This window comes from Aulonocara sp. 'chitande type north' Nkhata Bay, linkage group LG22 (genome assembly GCF_057382095.1).
Source record: "Aulonocara sp. 'chitande type north' Nkhata Bay isolate Kocher_YH1m ecotype deep benthic linkage group LG22, A_spYH_male_GT1.1, whole genome shotgun sequence".
Classification (NCBI taxonomy): Eukaryota; Metazoa; Chordata; class Actinopteri; order Cichliformes; family Cichlidae; genus Aulonocara; species Aulonocara sp. 'chitande type north' Nkhata Bay.
Window position 1 is genome coordinate 35230583 of NC_141364.1, and position 12179 is coordinate 35242761.

Consider the following 12179-nt stretch of genomic DNA (forward strand, 5'->3'; position numbering starts at 1 on the left):
GATGTTTCAAAGTAACATCCACATGAATGCCTGCCAAGGTTTCCTGAGAAAACATATTTACATAAAAGTGCATTAGGAGTGGTAATATATCCATGCATATTTTAGCAGGTATGTGTGCATTGTACAGCTTGACTGCTGCTGGGATGAAGACACGTGTCTATGATAATGCTTCATCTTACACTGTAGCTGTAACAATCTACTGCTGAAGGCAAGGGTGTAGATTTGGTTTTGGCGTTGGTGGGGACGGATGATTCAACCACTGAACCCTTTTCCTTTTTGTTTTTGCTTCTTGATAAAAAAAGGGAGAAATATACTTGCCTACATGTGCTATTCTACATGCTTTTAAACCATTTAAAATTACAATTCATAGTTTTATATGTGAATTATATAATGTTAAATTACTATTAAACAAATGACTAAAGTCTAAAAGTATTTTAGACTTTAGTTTACTTCAGCCATATTCCATATAAATCAGGTATCATACAAAAATAAAAATAGAGTCATGACAATAAAAGAATATGACTTTAAGGACTTAACATTACTTCAGTTACACCAACATCTCTGACACATTAGCACAAAGCCAACACTGAGTGACCTGCTGGTTTCTGTCCATAAAACTACTCATCTAAGATGACCACAGAGTAAAACATCTCTCAGCAAAATGATGCAACATTTTAGGCACTGTTGCCCCGATCAGATCAGTGAGCTGGGATTTTTTATTCTCAACATGAGCTACTGTTACAGCAACAGATATGGACTACATGCCCCACACAACAACTCAATATCCACTATGTGAAGCAGCCAAACACATGCCTGCTCCTCTCGTTAACTGAGATAAACTGCTGGCATATTGGTTTTACATCTATACTGTCCAGTTTCTCCTGGTGGACATGGTACAGCCTGTGTAAACTAATATCCTGGCTCGCTCGAGGCTGCTGTTTTCTCTGACAGTTTCAATCAAAATTAGAAATGCTGCTCTGAGACTGACAGAACTAATAGTGCTGCCTGTTGTGCAGTTAGTTTTCAAAACACATTATTCGTGGTTTTAGACTGATGTGGGTCAAAGCCTGGCATAGCCTGTAACATTATTGTGACGGACACATTTCATGAGTGAACTTGACTTTAAGTGACTTACAGGTTTCATTGAAAAACACTTTCTTATATCCAGGTTCTTCTTCTTGCTGCCGTCCTAAACAGAGCTCCCTGAAAGGCTCAGCCAATCACATTGGCCATATTTGTCACATGAAGTAGGACTCCAGTAGAGAACGTAATTTAACTCTTTCTGGAGTCGTTGAGACGTTGACAGATTGTTATTTCTTTCTATCGGGTTTGTTTTTCTTTACTCGAAGAGATCAAATTATTGGTGGGGACACGTCCCTGCTGTCCATGCCAAATCTACGCCCTTGGCTGAAGGAGCTGCTCAGGGCCTCCACAGTCTCATGCATTGGTTCAGAGGTGTTGTCCATGATGTACCGTAGCTTGTCTAACATCCTCTTCTCACCCACCTCCTCTGTGGAAACTAGTGGACTGGCCAGGACAGAGCTGGCTCTCTGCACCAGTCTATTAAATTATTTTGTGTCAGTCTCCGTGGTGCCACCTCTCCAGCAGACAACCACATATAAAATTTGCTTAAGCTATTAATGTGTCATAAAAGGTCCTCAGTAATGCCCTGCACACCCCCAAAGACCTCAGCCTGCCCAGCAGATGAAGCCAACTTTGGGTCTTCTTGCACAGAGTGTTTTCTCACCAGTCCAGTTTTCTTTTGTGGAGAAGAACAATTTGGAAAGGAAAATATGTTTTGAAAGAACCATGGTGAGAAAAAAATATAACCTTACTTGTGCTAGTAAGGTTATATTTTATACACTTAGCATCGACTGTGTGCAAGTAGATAACCTCCTTAACAGAGAAAAAGAAGAAAGACAATTCAGAATATGACATTTCTACTAAACCAGTTTAGCAGAAGTCCTGAAATCTCCTGATTCTCAGATGCCTCAACATTCAGCGGGTAAAATAGGTGTGAACAAGTCACCAATTTTCTAATGAAATATATTCCTACAGGCACTATTGACATGACATTCTCACCAGATGCTGGTAACAACCCATCGAACTCACACATGCAGAGAACTCAAACCACAGATGTCCATAGATAAAGATTGCCTCCACTCAGCCTCATTATGTGTAATAATCAGTGTTGGTCAAGTTACTTGAAAAAAGTCATCAGTAACTAATTACCGATTACTTCCCCCAAAAAGTAATCCTGTTACTTTACTGATTACTTATTTTCAAAAGTAGTTAGTTACTTAGTTACCTTTTAAAAACATAATTTACAACCTGAATAGGTGATAAAGCAAAAAATTAAATTATATGCAACATTCTCTGACTGGAAGAAATTAGTTTAACATTTAAACCTATTTTCTGCACATTCCAGCACATAAAATAAAATAGTTTTTTGTGTTTACACTCAGTCTTTCAAATAGATGCAAGTAAAACACAGCAGAAAATAAATCAAATTAAAGACTCAGCGGTCCTGTTGCTCTATTTTCACCTGTATAGCAGGAGTGGGGCAGGTGGAGGTTTGCCCTGGTGCAGGTGTGTCGTAGCCGTCATGTCAGTGGAAGAATCCGGGAGTTTCTCTGTGAACTTCACATTCCCAATGTAAAAAGAAGTTTTCTTCCCACGCAGTGAACAGTGGACGTTAATGTTTTTGTCACTTTTTATGGAATCAAACTGAAAGTCAGGTCAGTACTTCCACGCTTTAAACGCTGCACGCTCATACTCTCTCCTGCACTCCATATATGATCCATTGTTGATCTGCACTAAAGACCTGAGTAACACTCTGGGCAACTTTGGGCTGACTCAGCATGTAACAGAGGCCACACATAATAGAGGACACACTCTTGACCTACTGATCTCCAAAGGCCTGAGCATTTCAAAGGTTACTGTGTCTGATGTGGGCCTGTCTGATCATTACTGTGTTTTCTTTGAAAGTAAAATCTCAGCCCACATAAATATATCAACAACAGTGATCACAAAACGGTGTATAACTGAACACAGTAGTGCAATTTTTAACCAGGTCTTCCCATTAACACCTGACCTGCCCAGAGGGTCAGTCAATGAGCTCGTCAATAGCTTCAATGCTAACATGTTAAATGTAATGGACACTATTGCTCCCATTAAGGTGAAGGTTATCTCTGGAAGGAAAAAGTCTCCATGGAGAAACTCCACACTGGTGAAAAATGAAAAAAGAGAGTGTAGGAAAGCTGAGCGCAGATGGAGAAAAACAAACCTCCAGGTTCATTATGACATCTATAAAGAGAAACTTCACAATTATAATTTACAACTGAGGAATGCAAGGAGGTCCTACTTCTCTGACATCATCACTAAAAACAGCCATAATGCTCGGGTCTTATTTTCTATAGTTGACAGGCTAACAAACCCTCCTGTGTCAGTGGCAGCTGAACTTCATTCAACCATGGCCTGCAATGACTTTGCCAAATTCTTCACTGAAAAAATCCAAAAAATTAGACAAGCAATTGGTACATCAACAGCAGATCCAGGATATGTACTGTGTCCACCAAAAAACTGTTTAAACACCATGAAACAGTTTCAACCTATTAACAGCAAAGACCTGAGGACATCTTAGGTCAACTGAACTCCTCCTCCTGCTGTTTAGATGTCCTGCCAACAAGTTTTTTCAAAAAGGTCTCAAAGACTTTAGAGTCAGACCTGTTACAGATCGTCAACTTTTCTTTATTATCAGGTGTGTTTCCAGAATCACTAAAAACTGCTGTAATCAAACCTATACTGAAAAAGGACAATCTTGACAAGACACAAATGAACAACTACAGGCCAATCTCAAATCTCCCGTTTTTAAGTAAGATCATTGAAAAAGCAGTTTCTCAACAGCTCAGTTACTTCTTAAAACAGAATAATTGCTACGATGCCTTCCAGTCAGGTTTTAGACAGAACCACAGCACTGACCAAAGTGTTTAATGACATATGTCTGAATACAGACAGTGGAAAAATGTCAGTCCTAGTTTTACTGGATCTCAGTGCAGCATTTGATACAGTTGACCACAACATATTACTCAAACGACTGGAGAACTGGACAGGTCTTTCAGGAACTGTACTAAACTGGTTCAAAACATACGTAGAAAACAGGAAATACTTTGTATCAATAGGTAACTTCACATCTGAGCAGACAAGTATCACATGTGGAGTTCCCCAAGGTTCCATCTTGGGACCCCCTCTGTTTAACATCTACATGCTCCCACTGGCACAGATTATAAACAACAACAAAATAAACTATCACAGCTATGCAGATGACACACAAATATATATCACAATGTCACCAGGAGACCGAGGCCCTGTACAGGCTCTTGGTAAATGCATTGAGGAAATCAATGACTGGTTGTGCCACAATTTTCTCCAGCTAAACAAAAACAAAACTGAGGTAATAGTCTTTGGCGCCAAAGAAAAACGATTACAGGTCACCAGAGAACTTCAATCTATACACCTAAAAACCACAAACCAGGCGAGAAATTTGGGTGTAGTGATGGATGCAGACCTAAACTTAGAAAAACACATTAAGACAATAACAAAGTCAGCTTACTATCACCTCAAGAATATTTCAAGGATAAAAGATCTGATGTCTCAACAGGAGCTGGAAAAACTAGTCCATGCATTCATCTTTAGTAGGCTTGATTACTGTAACAGCATCTTTACAGGTCTACCTAAAAAATCAGTCAGACAACTACAGCTCATTCAGAACTCTGCTGCTCGAGTCCAGCTCTGAGGTCTTTACACTGGCTGCCTGTCCGTCAGAGGATAGACTTTAAAGTTCTGATGCTGGCCTATAAAGCTCTGAATGGTTTAGGACCAAAATACATCAGTGACCTCCTGACCCAGTATGAACCTTCCAGATCCCTCAGGTCATCTGGATCCGGTCTTTTATCAGTTCCCAGAGTCAGAACCAGACACGGAGAAGCTGCATTCAGCTTTTATGCTCCTTATATCTGGAACAAACTCCCAGAAAGCCTCAGATCAGCTGAAACACTCAGTTTATTTAAATCCAGGTTGAAGACTCACCTGTTCTCAGCTGCATTTGAATAAAGCACCAAATCCACACTTTAAGCTTAAATTTCAAAACTTACATTTAACTACTGATTTTATCTGTTTTGATTTTAGATACTGTTGTTTGTTTGTTTGTTTGTTTGTTAATTAGTTAGTTAGTTTATTTGCTTGTTTTATTCAATTTTAAATCATGCTTTTTATTTGTTCTTGTTTCTAATGTCTCTGTAAAGCACTTTGAATCACCTTGTTGTTGAATTGTGCTATACAAATAAACTTGCCTTGCCTTGCCTTGCCTTGCACACAGCTGATACCACGAACGTCGCACTAGCTTATGTCACTGTCATGAGACACTCTCGCAAACGAAATCACGGTTTAGTAACGCAGTAATGCAGCGTACTTACGGGAAAGTAACAGTAATCTAATTACCTTTTTTGCAATAGTAATCCCTTACTTTACTCGTTTCTGATCAAAAATGTTCTTTTCTTTTGTCAGAAAACTTTTTGCATGAAACAGGTTTGCATGATTAAACTCTCTTGTTGTTATAACAATGCTGTCACGATCAGCTGATATATACTAGGTACCTAAGTGACGTAGCTTGTTCATAGCTAACCTAGCTGCAGTTACCAAACTGATTACTACTATCTGCTCTGAAGTCGGCAGAATATGGGCTGTTCTGATGACACAGTGCTTCAAATTGCGCTAAATAATGTGCAATTGAAGCTCATCTGTTTTGTTATTATGTGACTGTGTGTTGGCAAGCAAAAGAACCGGGAATGCCAATTTGTAGGGGATAGCCTTTGGCTTAGGTTGGAGTCCCCTTCCCTTCCCCCTTTTTTCTGTGTCTCTGCTGTCGACACAGACAGCCGGGACTCCTGGACTTTCTGCTACATCAAATGATGCAACTATGGTGTTGAAGTAAGCCACTTAGCCTCTTTTATGACATTAGGCTTGAAGACCCACTTATGGTTCAGCCTGGAGGAGGTTTGTTGAGTTGGTGGAAGAAAGTGTTGATCCACTTCTAAGACAAAAAATCGATCTATACAACGGTAAATCTAAATTAAAGGAAATTTATACTGTGGTGTGCTTCATAGCATCTGCTTTCTCCTTGGTAGGAGAAACCTGTCAGCACCACAGGTCCAGTTGGGCACTCAATATTTCTGAATAATCTTCCTGTAGCATCTTTGTATATAACTGTTGGATCAGACATGTGGGAATGCTAATGAAACAGGCAAAAATTAACATTCCCTTTTGGGAATGTTAAGTCCCAAATTAACATTGTTAATGTTGTTTTGGGAATTCCCAAAAGGAAAATGCTAATTGTTCAAGGAACTGTCCTTCACCTCCCTTATTTATGCAAATTCAGTAAACTCCAGGCTCAGATCAGATTTTTACAACAGAAAAACAAAGTGCTGTTTTTCATCAATATGAGCGTGTAAACTGTTATTAAGCAGGTATTGTGAAAACTAGAAACAGTTTGCTGAGCTTCTTAACTTAAATGATCATAGAAGGCAGCTAATCAATCATCTGTACAAATTACTTCTTCAGTCCTGGAAACAAACAATGCTGAAACATTCTTTGTAGTTGTGTCGTTGTGCGTACAGCAGCTCACAGCAGAGTCTTTTCAGCTAAATCAGACATTTCTTAGGACGTTTCCTGCTCAGCCATCTCTAATTTGCATAAAAACACATTATAGTCCAGATTGCACATATAATGATTGCTGTGAAATTTTTAATTCATTTACTTATACATATATGTTACAAAAGAAGCATGTGGAATCCTTTTAACATGCCATTTATTTTTCATGCTGGATTAAGCAAATATGATCGGTCCTCCTTGGTGTGTGCTTGGCTCCTGCGAACACTGTCCCCAATCTCTAAAGTTCTGTTGGTGATGGGCCTACAGCAGGGTGGGCCCTTTTTTCCTTTACTTTAGTTTTTTAAAATGTGCGTATGTGTCCTTAACCTTTCTTTCAACACCTATTTACCTGTAAAATAAGCTGGTGCAAGATGTTCATTATTAATATTTGCTTTATTTAATCAAAAAGTAGAAAATAAGGGATGAAATTACAGATTGTTCCTCAGTCTTTTTAGTTTTTAGTATCAACTCAACAAAAGAAGCAGATTAAATACTAACCATCAGTCGATATTACACCTCGAGTTTCAGTCTGAAATGACAACAGTCTTGATACTTTTGGTTTCCGGTGAAGAACGTCCAACACATACCATGGAAACGTTGAACCTCCAAACAGAGCAAGGCACCTGTGCAAACAAAATCCATATCACTGCAGAAGCTGCATGTCAGTTATCAAAGCTGAATAGAAGTCATAAAAAGTACTCTGATGATCAGCCATCCTGGAGCTTATATATCCCTATCCTGCACCACAGCACTGGAATTTCCATTCAGATTTTCCCAGATCCCAATCCACTAGATGTGCCAGGACAAGCCCACCTGGAAATCTGCAATGCTTCAAGAGTTATGAGCTGGTTTGCCAGTTAGTGGGGAATTTGACCAAAACTGGACAGGTGGTTTGAATATTTTGGCTGACTGGTGTATATAACAATATTATCTACATACCTGTCAGTCTGCCCCAGGGCAGCTGTGGCTACAACTGTAGCTGCCTCCACCAGTGTGTGAATGTGTGTGTGAATGGGTGGATGACTGGGTGTGTAAAGCGCTTTGGGGTCCCTAGGCGGGACTAGTAACAGCGCTATACAAATACAGGCCATTTACCATTTACCATTTACCATTTACCATTTACATACCCTTCTTTTGACACATCCATCCATCCATGGTCATTTTTATTGTAATAAAAAGTTAAAATACAATAATGCTTTAATAGGAAAACTGCTGCTGCTTACTTGTTTATTTCACCAACAAACACATCTCCACATTCTTGATTCAGCTACCTAGAACTTCTCTCAGGTCTTTGTAAAACAGCATGAGAGATGAGTGAGCAGGGCGGGTGGACAGGATGTGTGTGTAAATGTGTGCATAAACTGCTTGTGTGTGTAAGAGAGAATGAGACAGGCAGAGAAAGAGCCGAGAGAAAGGGAGGCGCTACATTACCCGGCATACAGCAGCAGGAGCAGGCTGGGCTTAGGGATCTATTGTTCCCTGTTTTATTACTGCAAGAGCTCATTCGCACTCATTAAGTAGCCAGGGGAATAAGAGAAACCCAGAGGGAGAGGAGAGCGTGAGGAAACCTCACCCTCGCTTGCTCAGGATTACTTCTTGGATGCGGTGGCGTGGACAAAGCAGAAAATTCACTTGAGTGCCGCTCTCTACCTTGTGGCCAGGCTCACATTTTCCTCTCGATTGCATTGGGAACAGCAGTATTTGCCGTGCGGTGGCCATGGGGACGGCCGGCAGAGGTATCAGGATCCAAGAGGTCTTGAAAGGAGCCCCACTCCTCTCTCTCTGGACGTTAGCGCTGCTGTTTTTATCCATGTGGGAACTGGATGCACAAACTGCAGTGGAAACTCGACCCATGTACATCTGGCGAACAGGTACAGTCCATCCTCTCTGCTCGTTCAGTCCTGGTCCCTGAGACACTGAGTGACTGGATGGATGTTCTAACCTTACACTCTCGCTGAAATATTCATATGCAAATGTTTGTGTACATAACACAGTACATAAGGGGAAATGAAAAGGGTGAACATGCTCTTTTTTGTTTCTTTCACTTTTTATGATTGGATCAATATATCTCATAAATTAATATTTTTTTTAAACCAAAAGTTTATTTTCTCATGGTCTTTTTGTGGTTAATGCACTGGAGCCATCTTGCTACACTAGAGTTTGATAACATATTTGCTGCAGTCCCTGAAGTGAATGGGGGTTTTGCCCCCGTTTGGGGGGTGGAGATGTGCATTGTGCTCCAGTCTTTTTGGCAGAGCACTCCCCCAGACAGAGACAGCTGGAACACTTTGATTGCCTTATGCTGCTATTGGACTCATTTATCACATTTTGAGATGTGTGCAATTGATAAGAAATTGTGTGTGTAGCAAAGCTGCATATGTTGCTATGTTTCTGAGTGGGGAAAAATGGAAGCTAGCTGCGAAGGAAGCGACACAAACACAAATAGTAATTGACTATTGATGCAGGTGTTTTTGGTATCTGCTGATGACTTGTGAGTACAGCAGCTTTACAGTCTAAACACAATACAAGGATCCTCACTGCTGCTGTTTAGGGTGGTGCCTCTCACCATCCAAGGTTCATTCACTCTGTGAGAGCAAGCACATGGCCAGAAGGACACAAGGGAGAAAGAGGGGAGGAGGATAGAGGAGGAGTGATGAAAGCAGAAATTGGGGGTGGAACTGTGTTGACCCATTGAGACAAAGGTGCCCTTTAGGGGCAGCTGGAGATGAATGTTCTCTTTCTCTACTGTCTAATTTCTCTTTCTCTGGATCAATGTCCTGGTTTCACTGGGATTCTGCAACCGCTGTACCACCAGTGACTGATCAATGAACATAACCCGGCAGTAAAGCTCAGCCTGCATGAGATCAACTATGGCTTTTGATGAAGTCTAAAATATGATCTGCAATCATTTGTTTATGAAGAATAGCATGTGCAGCGTAGTAATCATCCGTGGGGTTGAAATAAAAATATTTCCGAAAAAATCTTTTAAAGAATGTTCTGCAATGTTTGCGTCCCCTAATTGGTTAAGATTCCCAGATGTGTATTCGGGACACCAGGAAAAACATTCACAATAAATTATTCCTTTTTTCTTTATACCAGCATCTGTGTAACATCTATTGCTGTAAAGTTTCTTTTCATTTTTATGTGGAAAATGATGGTAGCAGGTTGATGGTACATGTGCTTTCACCTGTTTTGTTTACTTTTTCTTTTGTTTGGTGAGTTTCCTCCTTAGTAGAAGTGAGACACCAGTATTGCTTAATGGTTTTTCTTTTAGAGCTGGTTTTATGCTATTTCACACTTGGACTACTTTCATTTAACGATTACCCTCATTTTACTTTCTGATTAGTTGGATTTATGCATCGAAATCGTCGTCTCTTTAATGGAAAAGCTTCTTTTGTTGCTCCTGACCTGCTCAGGTAATTTTGCTCTCAGACTGGCCTCTATTTATAATAATTTAGAATACTGATTTTGTTGTGAACATTATCCGTTTTTTAACACAGTATAGGATATAAAATAATTTTAACCAGGTCTGACTTCACAAGATAACACTAGACGTGATTGTGTGCACTTTAAAAAATTATTTCCTTCAAACTGAGACTTTGTTTCCTTTCCCCTTCAATCTTCGGGCAGCGGTTTACTCCAGTATAAAAACACAACAAGATAACACACAAATAGGTCACACTCACTATACGTTCTCATCAAAGATCATTTATTTATTCCTGTCATAGCTGTTGTTTACAAGCTTCATTGTTCACACCATGTGCAAAGGAATGGAAATCCTTTTGTATTATGTGCTGTACCTCCCACTGTGTTAAAGCAGCGGATGAGATTAAGGGCAGAGAAACCAGAGCAGATTGGCCAGACAAAGTTAACCTAGATACGGTATAGACATGTTTGTGTGGCGTCTCTCTTCTTGGCCTCAGTGTGTCTGTGCTTGGCACTTGGGTGCAGCTCTTGTCACCCTGACAGAACAATGGCAGCAGTGTAGAAAAAAACAGTCAGTGTTTTTGTGCATGCTGGGGTGTTACTGCCTAATCGGGTTCTTGTATGATATTAATAAATTCTCATTTCATCATTTTATTATTTTTACATTTATTCCATGTTGTCAGATTAGGAAGTATCAAAACCCTTGGCAGTCCTGATCCTTTCCCACAATAAATAAAGCTGCCTGCTGAGATCTCAGGAAAAGAGTTATTTTGAGTGTCAAATTCTGTATGAACAAATGTCCTGGTCACTTATAGGCAGGGTTTTAATAGTTTTGCAATTTTCATTAGTATTTTTTTTTATTTAGTTTTGACTTCAGATTTTCAATTTTGTATCAGGTTTTATTAGTTTTTACCTTTTGTTTGCTAGTTTAGTTTTTATTTTTTTTAAACCCTTAGTTTCAGTTATAGTTTTCGTCGTGTTTGCAACAATGAAGTGTAACAACATCCCAGTTTCATCATATCAGTCATGCTCTTCTGCTTATCCTTGGGTATGTTGCTCTTCCAGCTACCATACCCTGCACCCTGGACAGGTCGCCAGTCTGTCGCAGGGCTAACACGCAGAGACAGACAACTCACATCCCCACCTATGGGAATAAATAAATAAATGAGGGCAGATGAACAACCATTGATAGCAGGCAACTATAAGATATATATCTTGGCCCCAATGAGACTATTACCTCTTGCAGCTCCGGGTGAATTGCTAAACTTTTTGAAGGCAAAAAGTTGTGTAGATATCCCAGTCTCAATAAACATATTCACCAACGCTTCCTCTCGCTTGTGATGTTCCTGCGAACGGACCAACCAGCAGCCATCGGCTCGCTGTTGGAAGCACTGCATTAATGGTTTTTGTGGAGTTGTCTCGGGATGCATCACACGGGTTAGCTTCTGTTTCTGGGGATGAGGCTTGGGCGTGCTCCCTTACCTTCTCAAGCTAAGCTAGGTTAGCCTTCTTGTGTGAGCTTTTCAAAGGTTCCCTTTAGAAATGTTCCGCATAATTTGTCTCTTTCCACTACAAGACACTTGCTTTATCTAAAACGCAATCATATTCAGAGTAATATGAAATTGGACTCTGGCGATTTCTCCCGACTTTTGCTGACGTGATTCTGCGTGGGACGGAGCAGCGACACAGACGACTCGACTAACGTACTGCCCCCTGCTGGCACAATGAGACACAGCAAGAAAAAACCTGGAAACTACACTTCACTTTCACCCGACGCTATTGAAAACTAAACACATTTTCGCTATAAATCCAGTTAATTTTAGTTAGTTTTGTGAACGCTCATTACAGTTTTAGTTAGTTTTCCGTTTTTTGCAAAGTCTTGTTTTTATTTTTATTTCCGTTAACGAAAATGTTTTTTCACTTCTAGTTTTGGTTAACGATAATAACCTTGGTGATAGGGAAAGGAATCGATCCCTCTTCTGCTACAATCAGCTGATTTCAATGTGTGCCAGAGGAGGAGGTTACAGTCTACAGCATGGATATTA

The 12179-nt window shown here is 40.0% G+C and overlaps 1 protein-coding gene across 1 annotated transcript in view; it reads left to right on the forward strand.

Moving 5' to 3' along the window:
* Window positions 1–8111: 8111 nt before the first annotated feature.
* LOC147304583 (thrombospondin type-1 domain-containing protein 7A-like) overlaps window positions 8112–12179 on the forward strand; it is a 189902-nt gene continuing 185834 nt past the window's right edge. Inside the window, exon 1 of the mRNA XM_086279217.1 lies at window positions 8112–8579. Coding sequence (XP_086135343.1) covers window positions 8426–8579 — 154 coding nt within the window. The 5' untranslated portion in view covers window positions 8112–8425. The remainder of the gene's footprint in view (window positions 8580–12179) is intronic.